Source organism: Lycorma delicatula, chromosome 6 (genome assembly GCF_047948215.1).
Source record: "Lycorma delicatula isolate Av1 chromosome 6, ASM4794821v1, whole genome shotgun sequence".
Classification (NCBI taxonomy): Eukaryota; Metazoa; Arthropoda; class Insecta; order Hemiptera; family Fulgoridae; genus Lycorma; species Lycorma delicatula.
This window is the reverse complement of record NC_134460.1, coordinates 54,591,615-54,618,157: the sequence shown is the minus strand read 5'-3', so window position 1 is coordinate 54,618,157 and position 26,543 is coordinate 54,591,615. Positions and strand designations below refer to the sequence as shown.

The 26,543-nt window shown below is 29.0% G+C and overlaps 1 protein-coding gene across 2 annotated transcripts in view; it reads left to right on the top strand.

Annotated features, from left to right (window-relative positions):
* LOC142327078 (ubiquitin-conjugating enzyme E2 W) overlaps window positions 1-24,864 on the top strand; it is a 108,468-nt gene extending 83,604 nt beyond the window's left edge. For both annotated transcript variants that reach the window (XM_075369911.1, XM_075369910.1), the window contains exons 3-6: window positions 3,286-3,388; window positions 8,510-8,665; window positions 15,619-15,694; window positions 22,662-24,864. In XM_075369911.1, coding sequence (XP_075226026.1) covers window positions 3,286-3,388; window positions 8,510-8,665; window positions 15,619-15,694; window positions 22,662-22,675 — 349 coding nt within the window. In that variant the 3' untranslated portion in view covers window positions 22,676-24,864. The remainder of the gene's footprint in view (window positions 1-3,285; window positions 3,389-8,509; window positions 8,666-15,618; window positions 15,695-22,661) is intronic.
* The last annotated feature ends 1,679 nt before the right edge of the window (window positions 24,865-26,543 follow it).

Sequence of the window (26,543 nt, the reverse complement as noted above, 5' to 3'; positions counted from 1 at the left end):
GATATATTTCTTCATGTTTCTTTCTCTTTCCTGTATGATTTTTTTTTTTCATTTTTGATTATTCACCAAATAATCCAATAATAAAAATTAAATATTTTACACCATAAGGTTGAAATTAACATTTGTAACCACCATACAGGAGTTCACTAAATGGAATAGTTTAATTATTATTAACTTTTGTTAATCAGTAACTCATGAATATACGAATAATACTGATCTAGTAAAAAAGGGACTAGTAAAGGGACTTTTATTCTATCCTAATATTTCATTTAAGTTTGTTGAATTAATAATTGTATAAATATATGAAAAAAGTTTAAATGAAGTGCAGCAAAAATTGTGTATATGTAATTTAATAGGCGTAGAAGTCATGTGGTGTCCACATTAGATTTTTTTTTAATGTAGCAATATTTTTCAATCCATCTTTAATTGATTAATGGTTAGAATAATTAAAAATGATTAGATATCATCCTAACATAATACATTCTTAGGAAGGAACGTTTCAGATTATTTCATAATGAAAATATTTTACAGGATTAAATCAATGTTTTATGTTATAATAATGAAATAGGGATAATTTTTTCTAGTTTTTTTTTTTTACTTTTTTAAACTATCAGACTTTTCCTTTGATATTTTATTTTTCTGCACAAATGCTTTGTGGACTCAATTTTTAATTTTGGAGTAGTTCGGGTAACCGATTGTTGTGAGTTAAGAGAAAATTTTTTGATTGAGTTGCTTATCTAAGATTTAAACCCAGAACTGTCTAGATGAAAATTAATGAGTAAAATATTTTTTCCTCAATTAAATTACTGTTTAGTGATCATTTTTCTGTGTAATATATTTTTGAAATTCTTAAAAAATTTCATCTTGAGAAACTCAAGAACGTTTTTATTTTACATTTATTTCTTGTGATTTTTTGCTGCCAACTATTGTTGTTCTAATTTAAGAACCACGATAGTTGGCCATGCAACCAGCAAGTTTTTAATTTTAGAATCATGATAATTTATTTTAGAACCATGAACTGCTTGCTGGGTGCAGTTTCTTTGAATTACATCCGGCACTCTTGACGATAGTGATCTGTGAAAACATGGCTTTGGTTAGTGGAATTTTAATTTTTAATTCACATGTTATTTTGTTTTGAAGGATATTATTTTCTAAGATGTTCTGGATGTCATGCAACTATTAGGTTTTAAGGGAGTATTCTGGTTTTCTAACTTCTACCATAATGTTTACCTTTTTGTTTTCCCATTTTTGTCGTACTTCATTACTTTTTATTTTTTCATATTCAGTTTTTAGTATTGACAAAAAAAAAACATTATCAGTAAACCTTAAGTATAAATGTATCTAATTCATTAAATTAAAATTTAGTGATTGAGCTTGAGTTTCTGTTAAGTATATCTTTACTAAATTCTTACACATTCCCTTTAGTTTCTTTATTGATTCTTCTATTTACAAGGTGAGAGCAATGGAGAGAGTTATTCCTTTCTGAATTAATTGAAGATTGCCTTCTATAGATCTGCTGTGGAAGCTGAACGTGTTAGCGAAACTAAACAGTAAAATCTATAAGAAGATATTTCTTAAATCCCTTTTATAAACCAAGATGTAACCTCAGTCTCTTAATTTCTATGTTTCTGATTTATATTGAACAAATACGGCTGAATTCAACAGCCAAAAATAGATAAATCTACATGAAAGTGCCCCTTAGTTTCAGAAAAATCCTTTTGAGAGAACAGTATGTTTTGAGTTGTGCATTACTTAATATTTTTATCTAGAATATTAAATGTTATTTATCACTGATTTGTTATTTTCAGCATTTTAGTTACTGATAGTTAGGCTGGAATATAATCCTGTCTATTGAAGTTTTGATGATTCTTGTTATAACTAAAGTGGAATTTCACAGACATAAATAAATTGCTGCAGATGTAAAGGTTAATTAAATTATAGAGTTGCAGCACATGTTTCTATTTTTAATTTTTAATGGTCTCCAAGTTGGTTTAAATAGATTTATTAATTTATTAGTAATTAAATTTTAAATCGTTCGTGATATTTACAGACGTGTTTCAAAAACAATTTACCATTGGGTGTAAATGTATTCATTGTACAGTAGAATAGACATTTATTATTATCAACACAACATAACTACTTATTTTAATTAACTTTTATCTACTTATATATGTATATGTCAAAAAAACCGTCGATAAATAATAGCTTTATCAAACATTAAAGGCCAAGACCAATATATGAGTGCAACAGAGAAATTTGAAATATGCAAAGCCTTGAATGAAAATTCAGAAAGAAGAAATGTTTAACTATGAAAATTAACTGTGTTCTTCAGTTCCAATTATTTTAATAACACAATAGTTTATAGATAACAAAAAACACAGGAAAAGAAAGAATATTAATAGAAGCATTTGATGATTCAGTTGAGTGCAACCACTGAAGAGTTCATGCCTGTAATAACTTGTTTTTGACATAAACTTGCTTTTGAATTATGCTTTATGAAATGCTTATTTGTATTATAATAAATTGAATTAAGATATGTAACATTTTAATTTAACGAATTAGATATATATACTTATGCTAAAAAATCATTTCTGAAATTTGTAAACACAAAAATGAAGTAGTAAGGTAGAGTTAAAAATTAGATATTTAAAAATTTTATAAATATTTCTTATCATTACAATTTAACAGAATTACTTAAGAAAGGGAAACAACCACTCAGACATGGTATCAACTCCAACACATTATTTACTAAGTTATAAAATTTGTATAATATGACATAAAACTAGCATAATGGTTGCTACATTAGTGGTTGATAGGATCCGTGGAATTGTTCTAGGCAAATAAAAGTAAAAAGTCATGCTCACATACTAAGTCAGTTCTGTACTAGTTAATTTATATTTTTCATTGTATGTACATTTTTTTTTTAAATAATGTATATCAGCAGTGTTGTAATTATATCAGAATCCAGTTAGTAATTAATGGCAGCTTCTTTTGGTATAAAATACTAGCAATAGTTCTTATTTCTAATTTAATAACATAATTGATTTTCATTAAACAATGACAGTATTAGCATTGTTCATGATTTTGTGCATGCATCTACAGGTGTATACATTCACATGGAGTGCTTTTTTATATAACAAGTCATTTATATATATAAGGCTACTTTAATAATGAAAGAAACTTCTAAAACCGATCATTTAAAATTATTTTCATTGGTGTATTTTTCTTTGACAACTTATTTGTGAAGTTTTATTAATTTCTATTTTTTTTTAATGAATATTTCAGATGGACGATCCATATGAAAGGTGCTGATGGTACGCTTTATGAGGGTGAAAACTTTCAATTACAGTTTAAATTTAGCCCAAAATATCCTTTCGATTCACCAGAGGTATGTTTTATTTTAAAATGTTTTTATAAAAAATAGTGCCAGTTAATTTTAAGAAAATAAACTATTGAGCTTAATGTGTAGAAATATGTTAATTGCACCTTATAAGATTTGTAAATTTTAAGGTATTTACTGGTAACTAAGTACATTGGAAAAAATTGTTATAAGAAACAAATAATTTACAAGATGTGACTTTTGAACAGTAAATAATATACAATGTATTTTAATTATTCTCTTTATGTACCTGCTTATTTGAAAATCTTTTTTTTTAGCGTCTGTATCTGCCTTCCAATGTAGCAGCAGTCTAGAATGATAAATTAGTTATTACATGTATCTGGAGTCTATTTAAGATAATGGTTTTTTTTTTGGTTTTTTTTTGTGATTAGTATTGGTTTACGGCAGTTTTTTATTTTTGCAGTATATATGAACATACTAAAAATGAACTTGTGTAAGAGACGTTCTATATAGAAAGGAGAAGTACCTGTTTAAACCATAACGTAGATGGTTTTATAAGGTGTGATCAAAAAATGACAAGAATTTTTTAATTCGGTACACTCTGCCCTTTTGACAGCTCATCTTTTTCCCACGCAATGGTATACTGTCTATAATGTTTATCAATGATTCAGCCGTATTAGATGCATAGTTCAGATTTAGTAGCTGAGTAATTAAACATTTTATTGAGTGGTGATGTTATTTTGATTAAAAATGATGGAATAAAGGATTTACATTAAATTTTGCGCTATAAATGGTATAAAATGCAGTGAAGTGGTAAAGGTGTTGTTAGATTAGGCACTTTGCAAGACTGATATTGACAGGATCTTTTTTTTTTTTTTTCTTACAATGGGTCAACATTATGAATTCTTATTATTAGTTTTTACAGTCAACAAACATATTATTTAGCAATTTCACATTGTTTACATAAGGCAATCTGAAGAAAAATATCACAAAGGTGGGAAAACAATTCTTGGATATTGCCCCTTGATATGATCTAGCATATCCCTATTAATACTTCCCTATTAATTCATGATTATTTAGCCAAAAATAACACCATACTGATGCTACAGCCTCTATTCTCTTCAGACATGGCATCCTTAGATTTCTTTTTATTCCCAGTAATTAGGAGAACATTAAAAGAACAAAGATTTGTGATGATAGTTGAAGTAAAGAAAAATCGTTAATGATGTTATGATTGTACCAAAAGATGCTTTCCGCAAATGTCATGAGGATTGGAAGAAATGCCAGCATAATTTTATCAAAATCTCTGGGCGATTACTTTAAAGGGAACAATATCAAAATACATACGGGTAAATAAATTCTTTTGATAAAAATTAAAATTCTCGTTTTTTATCACTTTTCATGTACGAGTTTATAACTTGGGTCATGTCTTTATGATCATATTTTAATTAGGAAAGTGAAAATCAATGAAGATCTACATGGAAAAAATTCCAGACTTTTATTGATAATTAAACTCTAGAAGTCCTTATACCAATTTGGAAATTGAAGGGGAGTTTGCAAAAAAGCTCAGAATCAACTTTCTCTACCAATGCAGTTATCAAGAGTTGATTGTTTCTGTTACATCTCCTTTATTGCCACTGAACATCACTGTAAACAGTGAACATCACTGTTTTTTATTTGTGTTGTAAAACAAAAGGAAAGATTTACCACACAAAAGAAATGGAAGTATAATTTCATTTTTAGAAAAGAAGAGAAATCAGAATAAACAGCCAACGTTTAAACAAATTAAAAAAGTAAAATAGTTCCAATTAATGCTCTTTTATCTTGCAACATTACTACTCTGTTTATTTGTTAATGAAACTTTAAGCAGATATGGTTCAGAAGCAGTTACTTGATAAGGCAAGCAGTACTGAATGAGATTTGGGTATGCAGTAGAAAGGGGAAAATGGGAAAACATGTAGGCACTATTTAGAAAATTAAAAATGTAATATTGTGTTTATCTTTATGAATGTGCAATCTTTGCTAAAATGAATAATCACTTATTCTTAAAAACAGTGATATCAATAAACAATCATCTCTGCCAAACCAGACAACAGAACTGTTGAAAAACAAACCAACATGCTTGGCATTTATAGACCTAGAAAAGGCATTTGATAACGTAGACTGGAATAAAATGTTCAGCATTTTAAAAAAATTAGGGTTCAAATACAGAGATAGAAGAACAATTGCTAACATGTACAGGAACCAAACAGCAACAGTAATAATTGAAGAACATAAGAAAGAAGCTGTAATACGAAAGGGAGTCCGACAAGGATGTTCCCTATCCCCGTTACTTTTTAATCTTTACATAGAACTAGCAGTTAATGATGTTACCGAACAATTTAGATTCAGAGTAACAGTACAAGGTGAAAAGATAAAGGTGCTATGATTTGCTGTTGATATAGTAATTCTAGCCGAGAGTAAAAAGAATTTAGAAGAAACAATGAATGGCATGATGAAGTCCTGTGTAAGAACTATTGCATGAAAATAAACAAGAACAAAACGAAAGTAATGAAATATAGTAGAAATAACAAAGATGGACCACTGAATGAATGTGGTAATCGGAGGAGAAAAGATTATGGAGGTAGAAGAATTTTGTTATTTGTGAAGTAGAATTACTAAAGATGGACGAAGCAGGAGCGATATAAAATGCCGAATAGTACAGGTGAAATGAACCTTCAGTCGAAACATAATTTGTTTACATCAAAGATTAATTTAAATGTCAAGAAAAGATTTTGGAAAGTATATGTTTGGAGTGTTGCTTTACATGGAAGTGAAACTTGGATGATCGGAGTATCTGAGAAGAAAAGATTAGAAGCTTTTGAAATGTGGTGCTATAGGAGAATGTTAAAAATCAGATGGGTGGATAAAGTGACAAATGAACAGGTATTGCGGCAAATAGATGAAGAAAGAAGCGTTTGGAAAAATATAGCTAAAAGAAGAGACAGACTTATAGGCCACATATTAAGGCATTCTGGAATAGTCGCTTTAATATTGGACGGACAGGTAGAAGGTAAAAATTGTGTAGACAGGCAACGTTTGGAATATGTAAAACAAATTGTTAGGGATGTAGGATGTAGGGGGTATATCGAAATGAAACGACTAGCACTAGATAGGGAATCTTGGAGAGCTGCATCAAACCAATCAAATGACTGAAGACAAAAAAAAACAATTAAAAGATTTTCTTCTACAGAAACAATATTATGTGGCAATGAATTTTTAAATAAAATTAACAGAAATTCTAAAAAATCAGAAAAAAGTGATTTTTCTGCACTCTGTTTAATGAATTCATAAATATATGGTCATTTAATTTTCATTAAGTCTGTTAGGACATACGACAGCTACTCACAAGTTCTTGATGTCAGGGGAGGATGTTCCATTATGTGTACAATGCAACAGCTGCTTGACTATGTACCACATCCTTGTGTATTGTATGTATTGTGTGGCCTTATGTATTAAATATAAATTGCCCAGAAGCATTTGACAAATCTTGAGCAACAATAAGGAAACTTTAGACTGTATGTTGTTATTTTTAGGGTTGTCCCTTTATACTCAAATATTTAATTTATTGTAGTGTATATTAGCTCTTCATGCTAATTGCTATACAGCAGTTGGAAATTTTATTATTCTAATTAAGATGTAATATGTGATATCTGTTTGTGTATTACAAAAAATATTTTATGTCCAGGTGATAACATCAAAGTGTTTTTTGCCCAGAAAAAACCCCCAAAAAAAATTTTCATTACACCGCCTTCTGAATTGTAATTTATTTTGTAGTTAGTTATATTTGTATTTAGCATCTTCATGTATTCATCTTAACATTGTTTCAAATGTTTAATTTTTAAATAATCAGCTTGGACTGTAATTACATCTATTTTGTTAATTAACTATGTATTTTGTGATTCTCTCTATCAAGGTTTTACCATGGTTTCCCTTGATCCATTCTGGAAAATACCTTTGGGACAGTTCCTTTTTTTATCCAAGAAGTAGCGTATTTATCCATTCCTGACGCAAACTGTATAATGTATTATTATGTAGGTAGAAGATTTATTTTATTTTAAAATGGTTTAGAAGAGGGACTTGATAGTAGACCCAAGTAATTTTTCAATGAAAATTGGAACTTGATCTAGTTTCAAGATCAGAAAATGACATCAACCATCAAGGTCTTCTCTAGAATTGTTAAGTAGTATTTTATCAGCTCTTGTTAAAAAAATTCTCAGGATTAGTCTCAGAAAAGTTTCTAATCCTAACTTGTTCATTCTCTTACTTTTTTAAATTTAACATATACAATGAAAGAAAATATTTCAGGTATCCCAGATATTACATGTTAGCTGTTGCATGTGATGTAAAGTTACCAAATATGAATTTGGTAACTTTCCAAGAAAATCTGTTTACTTTCAGTATCAATTCAATTTACCTGTACATGGTTTACAACTGACCCTGAACAGCAGTTTATTTCTATAAATAACAAAATTAGATTAGAATTGTAAAAAGAGTAATCTTTTTAACCTAATTCTACCTAAGATTTTACAATTCTATGTTAATAGTATGTTTTGACTATTTATTTTTTTTTTTGCTTGTTTTCCATGGGTGTTCCTAAGTCAGTACTCCAAAGGCGTTCAAAAAAGAAATAGTGAGAAGGAAATTTTAAAGAATACTGGATTTTGAAGCCATAAGAGTGTTGTGTATTCCTTTAATGATTAAATTTTATGAAAATATATGTATTTGTTTAAAACTATTACCTTTTTGAAAAAAGACATTTATTAATTATATATTTTTTTTAATTGGATGTTTTGAGTTGCTTATGCAACCACCTTCAATAGCTAGTGTCTGTGTTTCCACCTGGGCATCAGCTGATGTTATTGTTGCAGTTTTACTGAAGTAGGTTGGCTTACTTTTAAAATGTATTTGAAAAGTGTTTTGTGTTTAAATTGATTCTATGCATTTCATTTATTCAAGGATGATATGATAAGATGGTACTTTCATTATGTATCTGTATTTTGTTTTTGTTAGTGTTTGTGATTTGTGATATAATTACTAAAATATGCTTATTTTCTTTTGCAAGCCTACTTTCTGAATTAAGGATCCTTGTAATTTTTTAAGCACACTCTTCCTTCTTTCTTTTCACAGGTTACATTTGTCGGTTCAAACATTCCAGTTCACCCACATGTGTACAGCAATGGCCACATCTGTCTTTCGATCCTAACAGAAGATTGGTCACCAGCATTATCCGTCCAATCTGTCTGTCTCAGTATTGTTTCGATGTTGAGTAGTTGTAAAGAGAAGGTAAGTTGTTTTTAATTTCTGTGTACCATTTCAACTCTCGGTTTTGATCTATAATTTCATAAATGATATTTTTACTTTTTATATCTTTATGTATTTAATATTTTTATTTGCATTAAAAAAACTGCATTATTATTATTATTATTACCTGTTATATGTAATTTTGGGTAGTTTGTTATTCAACTTTTCTGATTACCAAATTGTTCAGATATAAGTGTAATATTCTCATCTAACTCTAGTAAGATCATAGCAAATTTAGAAAAACGTTCTGGATTAAGATATTAGATTTTGTGTATTATTTGGTAGGTAGTAAAGATATGATCTGTTGTAAATACTTCAAAATTTTCCTAAAGTCTCAACAACATTTAATAAAACTGTTTAAATCTTTGTAATACAAAATTGATTATCCAAGTAAGAGTGAGTTCAGATGTTAGGAAATTTGATTTTTTGATAATTGATCTGTGACTGATAATTATGCTGTGGATAAATTTAATGGTATAATAAGTCAATAAATTTAACGGTATAATAAGTTATAAAAAATGTTGGTGTGATTTATAGTATTGGCTAATAATAAAACACTAAACACTACAAACAGAGATTTTATTTTTTAAAAATCACATCCTTGTATTGTAACAATCATATCTTTATTTTACTGTATAATGCATATTTAAAATCACTACGAAAAAAAATATTATGAATATCTTTTTAAATTCAGAAAAACGTTTTCTTGCTGCCAAATCTTGCACTTTATTACTGGGAACTAGCATGACTGACTACTGTGCATCATCTCCATTTCACAGAAACAATTAAAAAATTTGTGTGCTAATATCCTGCAGAGCTTCAATGAGTGATATTCAGATTATTGATATTTTATTTCATTTTAGAAGTGAATTTATTTATCTTGTTCAAAACTGAAAAGTGATGACATTATATTTTTTTAAGTTTCTGTTAGACAAATTCCTTTTTTTCTTCTAATTTTTCTATAAATATCTTTGTTTGCCTGCAGATAATTATTTCTTGTTTCCTTATTTTTGTTCCCCAAAAAAATCTATATAGCTTCTTTCTGTGTGCTGATGCCTTCATTGAAACTGCATAGTTGAACTGATATAATTACAGGAATGGAGGTTTTCTATTAATAAGTTAAAATTATTTGATACAATTATTATTTAAATATTATCTAATCTATAGCTTTTACAGTTAAGAAAACCTTGAATATATTTTTGCTAAATCTAACCCTAATAATACTTTCTTCAATAGACAATAATACTGAATGAGTCGCTAAACAAGCAGTATTTAGCTAAAATGTTTTGATATACTTATTTGATTAAAAGAACAAGGCACAATCTGGATTTATATGATCTGCTATTTTGTCTTGTGGATGTGACCTAGGAATTTTGGATATAAAGTCAGGCATACCCACCTAATGGTTAAAAATGCTTCTTAAAAATGGTTAAAATGCTGCTATAGACCTGTTAAAAGTTGTGTCAGGAAATAAAATGTACGAGGTCTGTAAATAAAGTAATGAGACTGGTTCAATAAAATTTTTTATCTACAATCCAGTTATATATGGACTCTTACCTCCTTCGAAATTGCTCTGTTGGGAAGCCACGCAACACTTCAAATGATTTTCCCACTCTTCGTAGCAGTGTTGGAACTTATAAAAAAAAATGTAACTGACTGAAGGTTATTCCAGTTTCTTTTTTCTACTGTTCCAAAATGGTGTCCTTTAAGGTGTTTTTTAAAGAACAGGAAAAAGTTGCAGGACTCAAGTCAGGTGAATAAGGTGAGTGAGGAACTACAGGGATTTTTTTCTTTGCCAAAAACTCATTAATTGAGAGTGCAGTGTGACAAGATGCATTGTCATGATGCAGGATCCAATTGTCTTTGATCACTGGTCTCATGTGGACAACTCTTTTCCACAGTCTTTCAAGAATTTCTCAATAAAAATATTGATTTACTGATATTAGCTTTTTGGGGATGTGGTGAGTTTGAAGTGTGCCACTCCTTGCTCTGGTATTTTGTTTCTGGATCATACTCAAATATCGAAGATTCATCACCACACAGATTCATCACATTTAATCAGGATCCGTTTCAATTTGCTCTAGAAGGTTGTGGCAGACTTCCACTCTGTTGTGTTTCTATTCTACAGTGATGTTTTTTGGGACCAATTTTGCAAAAACTTTTTTCTTGTCCAATTTGTTAGTCAAAATTTGATAGTCTGTGGTATGGTTCAAATTCAATTGTTCTGCAATCATTCTGACAGTTAATTGCCGATCGTCCCATATGAAGTCTCTGATTTGCTAACATTGTCATCACTTTTTGACGTTAATGGTCTTCCAGAGCATGTATCATCTGCAACTGATTCCCGGTTATCTGAAAATGCTTTAACCATCTAAAAATTTGGTCCTCATTACAGAGTGTCATATCCATATGCCCTTTTCAATTTTAAAAAGGTTTCAGTAGCACTCTTACCCAGTTTAACACAAAACCTGATTGCACAAAGTTGTTCATAATTAATATCACTCATTTTTGTAACACAACAAAAACTTGTTTCACAAAAAGTTTGTTTATATCTCACGTGGCAACAATAGACTTAAAATATTAATACCTAATATAAATCAACTGTTCATATAACCATATTTTTACTAGTAACTTTATAGTGTTGCCATTTTGGCTGAAAAAAAGCTAATCTTATTACTTTATTTACAGACTACGTATTGTAAAACCAGATTTTCTCTTTTTAATTTTTGATTTCAATTGTGTAAAAGTTTATTTTCTTTAGATTACTTTTTTATGACAACATTGCATGGTTTAAACAGCAGTGATAAAGATTATTTTATTTTACTTTTATAAACTGATCAAAAACTTGCTTTTTTGTACATGTGACATAAAATGTAAAAACTTCAGAGTTTGAAAATATTATTTGTTAAGAGTTTTTTCAGCAATCAGTCAGACCTATATGTAAAATGTATTTTAAAAGAATAGAACTATAACAACCTTTCAATAGCAAGTTTAATGTTTGACAGTTTCTTAATCAATGAAATTTGGTTGTGAGCATACATAGTCATGAAAAGATAATGTGATAAAGGTCACAATTTTCTGATAAAAATTGTGTTGCAATATTTTAATAAGAATGTCTCAGTGTTCTATTAATGTCTTAAAAAGATACTTCGTCAAAATACTTGAAATATTTATTAAAAACAGTTTTATTATTATAAGAATGGACACATTTTGAACTGCTTTTTAATACCTCCACCAATATTAAGACATGACATGACACCAATATTAATCATGTAATGACAGGCATCTGTCATTACATGAAACCATTTCTGAATACCTTCTTAATAAATTGTAGTTGGCTATGATAGCCAGTTTTGTACAGTTTTTTACTTCCTTGTATGAAGTAACCGAAGTATTGTAATCGTGAAAAATTTCGGTTTTCAGATTTTAACGGAAATATCCATCTTGATCATCCCTGAATCCATTTATATTAGTTTTAGTGTGACCTCTGTATGTACGTAGATACGTATGTATCTCACAAAACTCAAAAATGATTAGCTGTAGGATGTTGAAATTTTGGATTTAGGACTGTTTTAACATCTAGTTGTGTACCTCCCTTTTGATGCAATCAAGTAGACCAAAAGTGTCCAAAAAAGCCCAAAACCCAAAGAATTTGGATTTTGGACCTTTTCTTAACTGCAGTAATAAGATGTCATTGAGAGCTTTTCAATTATATGTCATAAGTGGTACTTATTTTCATTGGTTCCAGAGTTATAGCCAAATAAAATTTTAATTAATGAAATGTTTGGATCTTACAAGGGGAAGGCACATCGGTTTGAATTGACTTCATATATATACATTTTTTGAATTTTTTTATTTATTTATTAATAATTATTAACCTCTGATTGTAAAAAAATTACAATAAATAATAATAATAACAATAAAAAATAAAATAATAAAATCAGAAGTTATTAGTGAAATAAAATTTAATGTATTTTTCATTTTAATTCAAAAATTTTTACAGAGGTTAATAATTATTAATAAATCAATAAATTTAAATTAAAAAAAAGGTTAAAAAAAATATATGTATATGAAGTCAGATTCGAACCGATGTGTGCATGATTGTGGATCTAACATGTTCTCACACCACATAACTACTTGAGCAACATGAAACAAAATTAATATATAAATAAACCAATATAAAATGCTGATATGGACACCACAAAAAATGTGATGCAATGTGGTGTTCACCACAATGCAATTGTGTAACTGTCCAGTTTATTATAGAATTGAAGGATCGTATCTCACTTTCAAATCAAATAAGTTAAAATCAAGCAAAAAATGTGTATATGTAAGGAATCATGTGATGTCCACATCAGATTTTTTTATTATAGTTGTCATGATGCTAAAACTTGAAGAATAGAGTAGAAACAATCAAGAATTCCAAAGTTTAGCCAGAAATTAACCAAAGTGTAAATGGATATGATGTAAGAGACCTCCTTCAGAGCAGATAATCTTATAGCTGTCATAGATTGAGAAGAAACAACTTTTAAATGCAGGAATTAAGTGAAAGTCACTTAGTATTGAGGTTTTTGATCATGTTGTATGGCTGTACAAAGAATGATCTGTGTTTTCTCAGCCAAATGCTGTAATGAATGCTTGGGTTCATTTATCATTTTAATCTTTTTTTAATATTATGAATAATGTTAAAATTTGTGGAAGTTTCAGAAAGTTGACAAAATCTTAAACTTTGAAAAATTGTTAAAATCTATTTTTAATTTCTGAGTTTCACCAAATCTTTTTTAATGATGGATGGCCACCCATTCCATGCCTTGTAATCCAAGTTTTTCTTATCTTTATTAAATTATCTAACCCAATTTCTTATTCCATCACTTATTGAATTTTCAATATAATCTTCATTTATCATTTGATGAAATATTGTCTCACATTAAAATAATTATGTACACATACTTCACAGTTGATACATCTTCATTTGCCTTATACATTAAAACCTACAAAACAAGCCATAAATAAAAAGCTGCTTCTTCCATAGTGGTGTCTGTAACAAGTTAATACGAGGGTTATTTTTTTTTCAAGGTCTGATCGGTTATGAAATTAAAACCACAGTGAAAATAAAAAATTTTTTATTTGTAACAAGTACCTACATATTACGCTATTTCTGTACATAGTCGCCACTCCGATTTAGACATTTGTCGTAGTGTGGTACCAACTTTCCAATACCCTTGTCATAGAACGGAACCACCTGGGTTTTCAGTCATGTTTCTACGCTGGTCTGCAGCTCGATGTCTGTGCCAAAATGTTGTCCTCCTAGCCAGCGTTTCATGTGAGCAAAGAGGTGAAAATTGGATGGAGCCAAGTCCGAGCTGTATGGTGGGTGATCAAACACTTCCCAACGAAAACCCTGCAGGAACTTCTTTGTTACAGCTGCAGTGTGCGGCCGAGCATTGTCATGGAGAAAGACAATGCCTGATGACAACATTCCTCTCCACTTATTCTGAATTGCCCTTCGAGACGTTGAAGAGTCACACAGTATGCAGCTGCAGTGATGGTCATGCCACGTTCCATGAATTCCACCAAACTCCATTCCGGTCCCAGAACACAGTAGCCATACAGAGGTTCGCTTGAACTTCTTTGGTTTACTGGGAGAATGACAATGCATCCACTGTTTGGATTGTTCTTTTGTTTCTTCAGTTTCGAAGTGGACCCATGTCTCGTCCCCTATGACAATTTTCTTCAAAATATTTTCTCCTTCATTGTGGTAGCGCTGGAGAAATGTTAGGGAGGCGTCCATTCTCATTGGTTTGTGATGATCGGACAGCATCTTGGGAACCCATCTCGCACACAGTTTGCGGTACTGAAGTCTCTCACTCACAATGGTGTAGAGAGCTGACCTTGAAATTTCAGGAAACGAATCACTCAATACAGAAATTGTGAACCGACGATTTTCTCGAATTGCCTCATCCACTTGCTCAACGATATCATCAGTTGACACTCGCTTCCTTCCCTGACCGCCTGCATCATGAACATCTGCACGTCCTGTTTTAAAATTCCTGCACAATTGTCGCACTTTGCTGTCACTCATTGAAGTTTTACCATACATATTACTTATTTGTCGATGAATTTCAGCTGCATTACACCTCTCAGCCTGAAGAAATCGAATTACTGCACGCACTTCACACTTGGCAGGCGATGCTGTAGTTGTAGACATGTTTACGTGCTAGCTGCGTGTTCAGAACTAAACAAAGTGACATGGCGTGATTGAAGGCCATACTAGAGATGCTGTGCAACACATATGCGCAAAGGTTCATTCGATTTTTGTGGGGGTTTTTATTTCGCGACCAATCGGACCTTGAAAAAAAACCTTCGATTTATGAGAACTGAGTTTGTATGTGTGCAGAGAAAACTGAAGCAGTCTAGTGGCCACATCTGGAAATTGCCCTTATTTATCGATTGTAACCATATCAATTAAATAAAAGGTTGATCAGTATACAAATGAAATTGATTTATTGGGAAATGAATATTGCAGTGATCACTAGTAACCACAAAAAAAAATTTTATCTGTGTACCATTGATGCTATTTTTCTCTTAGATTGTTATACAAGAATTTTGTTTGATGACATCTAGAATGAAGAATTTAGTATTGTATCAGTTTGTTTTAGCATGAGGATTAAGATTAAAGTAATACATTTTCAAAACACTATAGTAGTGGACTTTGATGTTTTCTGTTTTATCAAAATTAAACAAAAATCTTTTATTGGAATGCACACCATTGTATATATGTGATTCTTAGAATTTGATGTTGCTCCGAATTTATTTTGTTTATTATAGATAAATCTTATAGATATGCAGTTAAAAATGACTGAATTGTAATAAAGACATTGTTTTTCATTTTGTTTGTTTGTTATGTATTTAATGTAATGTCTCCATATTTACAGAAAAGGCCACCTGATAATTCATTTTATGTTAAAACATGTAATAAAAATCCAAAGAAAACGAAGTGGTGGTATCATGGTAAGTCTAAATACGCTTTATTTTTTAAATAATTAAACATCTATTAGGAAGTATGTTTTATATTGTTATGATATATTTTCTCTGCAGAGTTAATGCATGTTTCATGACATAAAGGGTCATAGAGAACATAAAGGGTCCTAGTTTTTACAACAGTTGTAAAAAGCCTTTGTACAATCTCATAAATAAACATCAGCCTGTAAGTGTAATGAAGTTCATTCTAAGGCTAGTCTCTTTGATGAAGAGAGTGAAAAAAGGGCTAGAATATCATCTCCATATTGGAAAGTTTGGCATTCTGAAGTTCAGACATATTTTTGACAAAATAAAACCTCTTTTTACTCCTCACTTCCTCTAGGAAGCCTAAACTGTTATGGGACATTGAGAATTTTTGAAAATAATAATAAAATTTTCAGAAGTGACTAGTGTCTCGTGTTAGCTTGTATGTAATCAATTGGTTATCACATCTAATAGCATGGTACTTGTAGTTTAACCCTTCGCAGGTGAAAACCGATGTATGGGCTACCTGTACTTATACTGGAAGGCGGAAATCCATATATGAGTCTTTGAATGTGACCAGCTATTTGTCTTCACGTAGTTACTTATAAATTCCAAGAGATGGCAGGAGATGTTCTTTCAATCATTTTGAGATGGGAATTCCTGATACAATGTGATTGGGAACCATTTTATTTCAGTTATTAGATGAGTTCAATGACTGTGTGTGTGTGTGTGTGTGTGTGTGTGTGTGTGTGTGTGTGTGTGTGTGTGTGTGTGTGTGTGTGTGTGTGTGTGTGTGTGTGTGTGTGTGTGTGTGTGTGTGTGTGTGTGTGTGTGTGTGTGTGTGTGTGTGTGTGTGTGTGTGTGTGTGTGTGTGTGTGTGTGTGTGTGTGTGTGTGTGTGTGTGTGTGTGTGTGTGTGTGTGTGTGTGTGTGTGTGTGTGTGTGTGTGTGTGTGTGTGTGTGTGTGTTAAGACATATGCATTATTTTTTTCATGTTTTTCGTTCATTTTTAAGTAATTCGTTTATAAACTGTTCCTTCCAAAACTTAATTTTTGGCTTGATTTGTTTGAATTTAAAAAACATTTTTGAGATAAAAATTCAGAAGGAAATGAATAAAAATATTTATATTATTATAATAAAACCATATTATACTAATCCCTGCCTAGGTGCACTACTTCAAAATTTCTGTTTTTATATTGCCATTAGCGTTACTATTATTACTCAGTGTCTTTTACATGAAAAGAAGTCAGTGTAAAACATAATCAAAATCATCACCTATAGTTTGCAAATTCTAGTGCGCTTAGTGAGATTTGTGCTGTTTTCGCATAAGCTTTTTCTCAAAAGATAATTAAACAGTGTTCCTTAACCAGATTGGTGACAGAATTCAGCAAAAACACAATGTATATCTTGTTTTTATGCATGAATGCATGTTTTAAGTTACTTTAAATAGTTTTTGGATGAATGTTTTTTTTTTTGAAAATGTCTTCCACCTAGTCATAAAACATTGCTGCTCACGAAGGGTTAAAAACTACTTATTCTGATTAAGAGATGATTAATTTGAGAACTTAATTAATGAATAAATTTAGCGAAACGTAGTCAGTGTGCATAATTTTATACTAATGAGGATCATTTGTTTAAAAGAAAATGATGAAATCTTTTAAAGTTACTTAATTCTTTATAATTTTGTCTGAAATTCATAACTTTAAAGTAATATTTTTTAAGTTAAGATTTTACACATTCTGTGATGTCAGCAAATTATTTTAATTGTAGCATAAAGTGACTTATTGTGGAAACTAGTAAACAAAAGTTTCAATTAAAATTTTTGTAACTAATCTTTACAGTACGACATCCCTTAGATATTTTATACAATATTCCTTTTTTTCCTACCACATAAAAACCCTCTTTGGTTTATATTTAACTCCTGTTCCAATGTACCAGTTCCAAAATTGTCAGACATTTTATCTATTTTTATTTTTGAGATTGTACTACCAAAATCGATAGACATATAATAAATCAGGTAATGATTTATTGCTGGTAGTAGTCGTTTGACAAGCTCCTGGTAAGTAAAAGTAAAGTACGGTTTGAAAACAGTTTTATCAGAATAATTGTATAAATAGAAAACTGAATTTCATAGTTTGCAGAGCATGTAGTTTTTTTTCTCTTAAAATGCTACTCAAACCTGAGATATATTATATGTTTTGATTAAAATAATTCTGATTCATTTGTATCGTAACTGTGGGAAAAATTCAAATTTTTGTGTTCTCTTCATATTATGATCTGTGGTAACCGGTTCATATATTGCATCATAAATTTACAGTTAATTTTTTATAAATTTAATAACCGAGATGATATAACTCACTGATACAGTTGCAAATGAAAACTGTTTTTGTTTGCCACTGTATTCTCTAGTCATATTTAATTTCTCGTAAATACTGATAAGTATTTATTTTAGTGGAATTATTATCAAATTATGGATGTGTATAACAGTATAAAAATCAGATTGATTATATCTGAATTTTTTTCAGAAAAACATTATTACATTCATAACTTTTAATACTCTACTAATGTATGGTAACTAACAGTACAGGCTTGACGTAGCCTGAAGTTTCTTCTAGACAAGTTAATTTAGACCTTACAAAGTTATATTAATCTTTTGTATAACGACAACCTAAATTAGAAAAATGTTTAGAAATGTTGAATGTTGAAATGTTGAATAATATGTCTCTTCTAGAAACTGTTGAAATTTATAAATTAGGATTATACAAAATACTAGATGGTGAGCAGGAAAGGTATTTTTATATTATAAAGAAAGCCATTACTTATCATTGGAATAAGTAAATGTGAAACAAGAAGGCAGTCTTATAGATCTTAATTTAATTACAAATACTTCATTATCTACTTTTGAAGCAATAATTATCTGAAAGCAGATATATTAAAAAAAAATGTCAGATATTCATAATTATAACAAGAAATAGAACAGGTAAGTTTAAGGAAATCAATAGAATGACGTTATTTGAATGTAATCATCTTATGTTGGACCAAATTTCATAGAGAAATTTCTGTGACATTACTATATGTGAAGATAGAAACACTTTAAAAAAAAATCCTCTTATTCTGTTGAAGAATTCCTTTCTTTTCCCAACCAAAAGTAAGTTAGGCAGCTCTAAGCTTAAGAAATTACAGGGTTAAATTTAACTCTATAATCAGTTCTGATTCACCGAGGGATCATGTTAAACAATAATAATAAAATATGAATAAAAAAAGATGCCAAGATTAAAAGTGAAGATAACAAATCTTCCAATGTGCAGTTTTATAAAGGTCACTATTGTTTTATTATAAACACCTAGTACACTCCCAACTAATGCCTCATTGTAACTAAACAGTATTGACTGGGGAATAATATTAATAAAAATATCTTCATAACAATCCTGCCAATACAAAGTACGGTTTTGCAGCTTTACTGTTCCACCTGAACAGCTTTACTTACTCACCTAGTAAACAAGAGAATGCATTTATATATCTTTCCCTGTTTAATATTGTGATGTAAAATATCAATTTTTTAACTGAAGTTGATTTTCATAATAATTTAACAAGAAATGTATTAAAAATAATAACAGATTAATTTAAGTACAATTTATATTTAACATAAATATTTTTTTATATTTATATAAAAAAAAGCTCTAATAGCTTGCTAAATAATATAATAATAAAAACAATTATAAAAATTAAAAATACATGACTGCCAAAAAGTTAAAAAAATAAATAAACTAAAAAAAAGAAAAGAAGGTATGGAAATAAAGGCCCTAAACATCGTTTTTCAGTATTTAATTAATAAAATAATGGGTGACCGATCAACTTTCAGGCAGTTTTAATTTGTTTAAATATATTTTTCATTTTGTAGAAATAGCTGGCATTTAAGGTTGTCTAATGATTAAGAGTTCTCACCAGGTCTTACATCATTGATAAGAAAATGTTGTCCTTCAATGAAAATTTTTAAATGCAGTCGGGGGGGTTCTGAATAGTAATTATTCTGTATTAAAGAATGCCTATTATTTCTACAAAATGAAAAATATATTTAACAATTATTTCAACGTTATTATTCTATTTAATTAAATACTGCAAAACAATGTTTAGTTCTGTATTTCCATACCTTGTTTTCTTTTTTTTTATTTCAATTTATTTATTTATTTTTTTTTAAATTTTTATAATTGTTTTTATTTAATACTTTTCTGTGATCATTGAGAAAAATTCACGATTCGAAAACCTAAGGCTATAATGTATTTAATGTACTGAGGCAATTGAGAGATCTGTAAACATTTCAGTTTATTTATTTAATTGCATGTACCACTCTAAACTTACAGAATTCTTAAGCGATTGAGTTCCTTGAGAGACTCTTTGTTGTGCGAATCATACAGCAATTTTCTGTGTTCCAAACAACTAATGGCTAAACAAATGTCTCATGCATGTGGCTTAAATGTCTCATGCAACTCAGTGTTATGTAGGCCCTGGCCCTTGGAATAGATGTGTGTTCAGCTCTATGACAGCTCTATCCTCGGGTATTCCCTTGTAGTTACTGCACCATCACAGCCCAGCACAATATTAATGGCAGCATTTGCCATTCTACCTTCCCCTGACCCCCTCATCAAATTTGACAGTAGCGGGCTCAATCCGGTAGGGATCTTCAATCCGGTACTGACAGCATCACCTCTAATCGTATTGTCAACAGACTATATGTACTGTTGTTTGTGTAGGTGCTCGCCAGGCTCAAGCTGGTCTCAGTGTAGTGCAGGCCACTCAATTTTTCTTAGTATATCAGTTAATTTTTGTTCTGGTTTGTTTTCATCATGATATTGTATTATATTAGCAAATACCCCATTTGAATTTTGAAAACTGGAAGATCGGTTGCAAAGATAAAACAACATTTCCGAATAACTGAGATCTGTTTAATCAAGAGTGTACCTGATGCATGCAAAAGTTAGACTTCAACCTCCTAACAAATACCCCATTGCACTTCCCAAAAAAGCACCCCAGGGACACTCCATTTGGTTTCCAGTTGATGGTGATGATTGATCTAGTCTTGCATGAGGTGCTCACATTACCTCACCACTCTAGCCTCATGGGAAGCCCGTTATTATTTAAACAGAAATTTTTTTCATTTATTTAAATTATTTTATTTAATGTTAATTTAATTATATTGCTTTATTCATGTGATTGATCTGAACCATTTTATTTAAACCCAGCTAACACAGTGATAGAGGCTCACAGTTCATTAATTCATTTTATTAAAGTTTGTGCTTCTACCAGCAAATCTCCACTATTACATATTTATATGAGATTGAAAATAAAGTAATGAGACTAGTTTTTTTTGGCAGCCAAAGTGGGAACACTATAAAGTTACTAATAAAGATATGGTTATATGAACAGTTGATTTATATTAGGTATTAATATTTTTAGTGTATTGTTGCCACGTGAGACGTAAACAAACTTTTTGTGAAACAAGTTTTTGTTGTTACAAAAATGAGTGATCTTAATTATGAGCAACATTGTGCAATCAAGTTTTGTTTTTTAAACTCTGTGAGAATGCTACTGAAACCTTTTTAAAATTGAAAAGGGCATATGGAGATGACACTCTGTCACTAGCCCAAGTTTTTAGATGGTTAAAGCATTTTCAGATGGCCGGGAATCAGTTGTGGATGACCCATGCTCTGGAATGGGTCATTCGCGGATCATTAACGTCAAAAAGTGATGACAATGTTGAGCGAATCAGAGACTTAATACCATTCAACCGGTGATTAATTATCAGAATGATTGCAGAACAATTGATGAACCATACCACAGACTATCAAATTTTGACAAACAAATTGCACATGAAAAAAGTTTGTGCAAAATTGGTCCCACCATTTTGGAACAGTAGAAAACGTAAAAAAATGTAACCGACCATCTGAAGGATATTCCGGTTTCTGAGTTCCAACACTTCTATGAAGAGTGGGAAAACCATTTGAAGCGGAGGGAACGGTTCCCAAGCGAACTACTTCAGAGGTGATAAAGAGTCTATGTATAACTGGATTGTAAATAAAAAGTTTGCTGAACCAGTCTCCATTACTTTGTTTATAGACCTCGTGTAGTCTATGACACTCTGGTAATGTATGGACTCTGGGTCATATATCTAAATCGGTTCAGCTGTTGAGCTGCTGCTGTGGAACAAACATAAATACACCCTAATACTTTACACTCCTTTTTGGTTTGTTGTGTAAAAAGATACAATGTTAGAGTTTTAAACATCAGTAAACTAATATGTTAAAATATGCTAAAATTGTTAACTGAACAATTTTAGTGACCTAGGAAAATTAAGTACGTAACTTTAAAGTAAATTTAGATTTTGTAAATTTATATTTGGGTCATATATCTAAATCGGTTCAGCTGTTGAGCTGCTGCTGTGGAACAAACATAAATACACCCTAATACTTTACACTCCTTTTTGGTTTGTTGTGTAAAAAGATACAATGTTAGAGTTTTAAACATCAGTAAACTAATATGTTAAAATATGCTAAAATTGTTAACTGAACAATTTTAGTGACCTAGGAAAATTAAGTACGTAACTTTAAAGTAAATTTAGATTTTGTAATAGTTAAAATAAAATTGTTATTATTATTTGATCTTGTATGTTACTGTGTTCAACAAATTTTTGTCATATAGGTAAATTCAAATTTTTGAAGGTTTGTCATTATATCTTCTTTTTTGTGTTTTATTTATTAATCTTTGTTATTATTTTTTTTATTCAGATATGTATTTGAGATTGATAATCCTATTTTAATAAATAAATGAAATTACTTTTTACCAGCTATAGGGACTGTAAAGTTGTTTTAGTGTTTATGATATTACTATGTATAAATCGACATAATGTGTGAGTTTGTAACAATTACGAACAGATTTCACACAGTTTCTAATAACTTATATCTTTTTGTTTTTAACAGATGATTCTGTATGAATGAAAACTAATTCCATACAAGTGCCTGTGTGTAAACTCGCTCAAGAAGTGATCGGATTTTCTGAAGAAAGAATAAAATAATGTAAATGCAAAGAAGAAAATAACATTCAAGTGTTTGTGGAATTTCTAATTAGTTTCATATACTAAAAAACATTGCTACCGCTTAAATAAATATGAATTTGACTGAAATGAAAAAGATAATTTATCATTTTTATTATTTTGAAATTTTTATAAAGTGAAGTGGTGAAGAATATAGTATTATGGATTTGTTGTTTGGTTTATTTCTGTTTATGGCTTACTATAATCTGCTGTAATGTCTAAAATAAATAATTAAAATTTTTTAAATGTATTATTAAATTTTTTATGCTGTAATTAATTGATCGATTTTAATTATAAAAGTATTACAAATTTAGTTTTAAAATTTCAATCGCGCTTCAAATAACATTTTAAAAATGTAGTAAATTGAAAAATTGAGTTACCCTTTAAAATTTGCGATTATTTTAAAAAATATATTAATTTTTCAATATTATAAAATTAAAATGAAGTGTTCCCTAAAAGAAAATTTTTATTTCCTGATTTTTTATGAGATTTTTGACAGGATTTTCAGTGTTAAGCAAAAATGAATGTATATATATAGTTTTAAAATCATATGTATAGTTTTGTAAGTTGCACATTATTTTATTAAAATATGAGTAGTGAATGAATTGTATATTTTTGAATGCTTTATTCTTACATTTTTCAAGAATGACGAATCTGCAAAAGTTTGTTTTTACATAGAATTGATTTAAATTATTAATATAAATAATTACTAATTGTACCTTGGTTTATTTTAATGCTGTTAATGTATGAAATTTCAGTACTATATTATAATAACAATGTTATCTGTTAAGTAAATGAAAAATCTTGCATGAAAAAAAGTTTTTTATTGAATAATTACTATCATTTATTTTAAAAGTATTTTCCTCTTCCAGAAATCTAAGACTTGTAAATTTTTATATAAAGAGATTATTTATAGACTAAAATATAATTTTTTTTCTTATGTTTTCATAAATATTGCTTTTCAGATTTTTTTTATAATTTAGGAAATGTGTATGAATAGAATTTGCCTTAATAGATTACAGTACAACATATTTTACCTACATCTGATCAGAAAGAAGTGACCAAATAATTTATATTTTATTATCAGTTAATCAGAAAATTTCTATTCAAAAGTATTAATTGTAATTTATCTGATACACTTAAATCATGCTGATCAGTCAATAATCATCAAAAAGAAGTCAAACCTTAAATTAAATACATTATTTATTGTTATTTACTTTATCATTGTTAATAAATTAAGAAGTTTAAATTTGTTAAACTTTAATTATAACATTTATAATAATAAGTTCATGAACTATAATAATTGGTGATAAATGCAATAAAATATTTTACTGCCTTTGAGTCTATTTATTTTTGAATTTATTTTATTTATTAAATGAAGTATATTTGTAAGCCACATGGTTGTACAAATAATTTATTAATTTATCAACTAGTTGTTGCTTGTAATTTTAAAAAGAAAATTTTTCTATTTTATTAATGACCAAAGAAAGATTTTCTATTATTCATATCAACTTTCTTCTATACTATTAGTGTTTTATCGGACATGCTCTTTTCAAGGATTAATGTAATGTGATCTTATCTTATGGGTGAATCATATTACCAATTGAAATGTTTATATACTGCTAATTTTTGTAGTTTGATCAAAATTTGTTGATACCATTTTAATGAGTATTGCTTTTAAGTTAAAAAAACTAATTAAAGATAGAGAAGAAAGTTATCTTTGCTCTTTTTCCATAAATATGTTAATAGTATTAAAATGGTTTTGTTGAAACTATTTTAATGGGTGTTGGAGTTTTTTTTAAGTAGTGTTTATCAAAGGCAGTATCCATCAATTTATATATTGTGATTTTTATCAAAACATAGTTATTTTCCCAAAGATTAAATTGTTAAAATTAATTATTAGAATTACCTTCTATAAGTGAAATTCTTCAGCTTGTGTTTGTGCAGGTTCGTACACAGATGTTTACTGTATAGCATAATATATTATATTTAAGTAGGACAAAAGTCAAAACAGATTTGAATTGTTGTTTTTCTTAAGGAGTAAAATTTCTAATGAATTTTATTTTATTTTTTCTTCCAATTTATAAAAATGTTTTATTTTGTACAACCTTACATTGACTTGCCTACAATTGAACAATGAATTTATATCTCCAAGGCTAAAACATTGATTCTGAGAAGACATTGAATCTTAAGTATAATATTACATTTGCAATGATGAAGTTCTGCTATAACAACGCATATTCAGTATAAACATAATTTTAAATGTACAATAAATTTTTTATGAATAAACATTAATCCAGAATTAATGATGAAGGAGAAGTAAAATTAGATTGTGAATTTCAAAAACCAAAACATGAACTTCTTTTTTGTAATTCATAGCAAACTATGAATTTCTTTACTACAAAACCAGTTCACATCACATTGCGTCAGTTTAATTGGTTATATATGGAAAAAGTTTAATGAGAAAAAAATTATGAGGTCTCTGCAAACTACTGATGTTTTTTTCAAAATTAGGTCATGTTTTTGGATTAAAATTATATCCTGCATAAACGTAATTATTTTTGAGATGAATTTTAGTAATAAGAGGCTTTTATTTATGTGAAAAAATTGTGAGCTTACATCAGCGATTTAATTCTATCACCGTATTTGTAAACATTTAGAAAATGATGAAAAAGTGCATTATATTTTAACAATTTTGCCCATTTACTAATCGGTATAATATGAAACATTTTTTTTGTACTGTTCAAGTGTAATTTATTGCCAGTTTCTCACTTATTTTGCATTACGTAAAAAAATATTAAAAAAATTAAAGCTTATGCATTTTTTAACAATCTCTAATTAAGATGTGTTTTTAAATGTTAGACAGGGTTCTGTACATTTTTTTTTAAAAATTGGCAGTTATGTTTGTTGGAATCATAACATACAGTAACATCCCAATATATTGTTAAAAACTACCTGTGAATATTCAGAAATGTTTTGATTTAAAACATTAAATATTTTGAAAATTTGATTGGTTCAGCTTAAAAATAATCATGGATTTACCTATTTTTTTAATATTCTAAAATTTGCATTGCATAGGTAAAGATAGTTAGTATTGACCTTTGTGCAGAATGTTAATAGTTCATGGCCAACCCAAACAGTTTCACTGTCCTCAATTCCTCAATAATGTTTGTGCCCATCAATTTTGAAAAGTGATAGTCATATAGATAAATAAATACTGCATAAACTTAATATATATATATATATATATATATATATATATATATAAAATAATTAAAATTATGATTTGTAATTTATGCCATAATTCTTACCTTAAATAATTTGAATAAAAATGGATACCTGTAAATGTATCAATCTTTCAAACTTAATTTGCCTTGGAAATTCTTGCAGTATGACAACTTTGGTTAGCTCACTAAGCAATAGGTAAGAAAGGCGTGATTTAATTTTACATGTTTGCTTGAAATTTTATGAAAATAGTTTAGATATAATATTTTTATATAATAAGATTTGTTATTAATGCAGTGACTAATGTCGTTAGTTGTCATTCTTAGAATAATGCAATGCTGTGTAAAAAAAAATATCTGTATAAAGAAGAATTAAAAATAATCAGGATAATGTGTTTATCTGGTTGAACCAGATCTTAATAATTGACGTTTTAATGTGTCAGTTGATTGTAAATAGTTAGTTTAGCGTGGAATCTTGTATTGTTCATGTCATACATTGTTTAATTATTACAGTTAACCTTGTAACTGCCAATAAAAAATAAGGA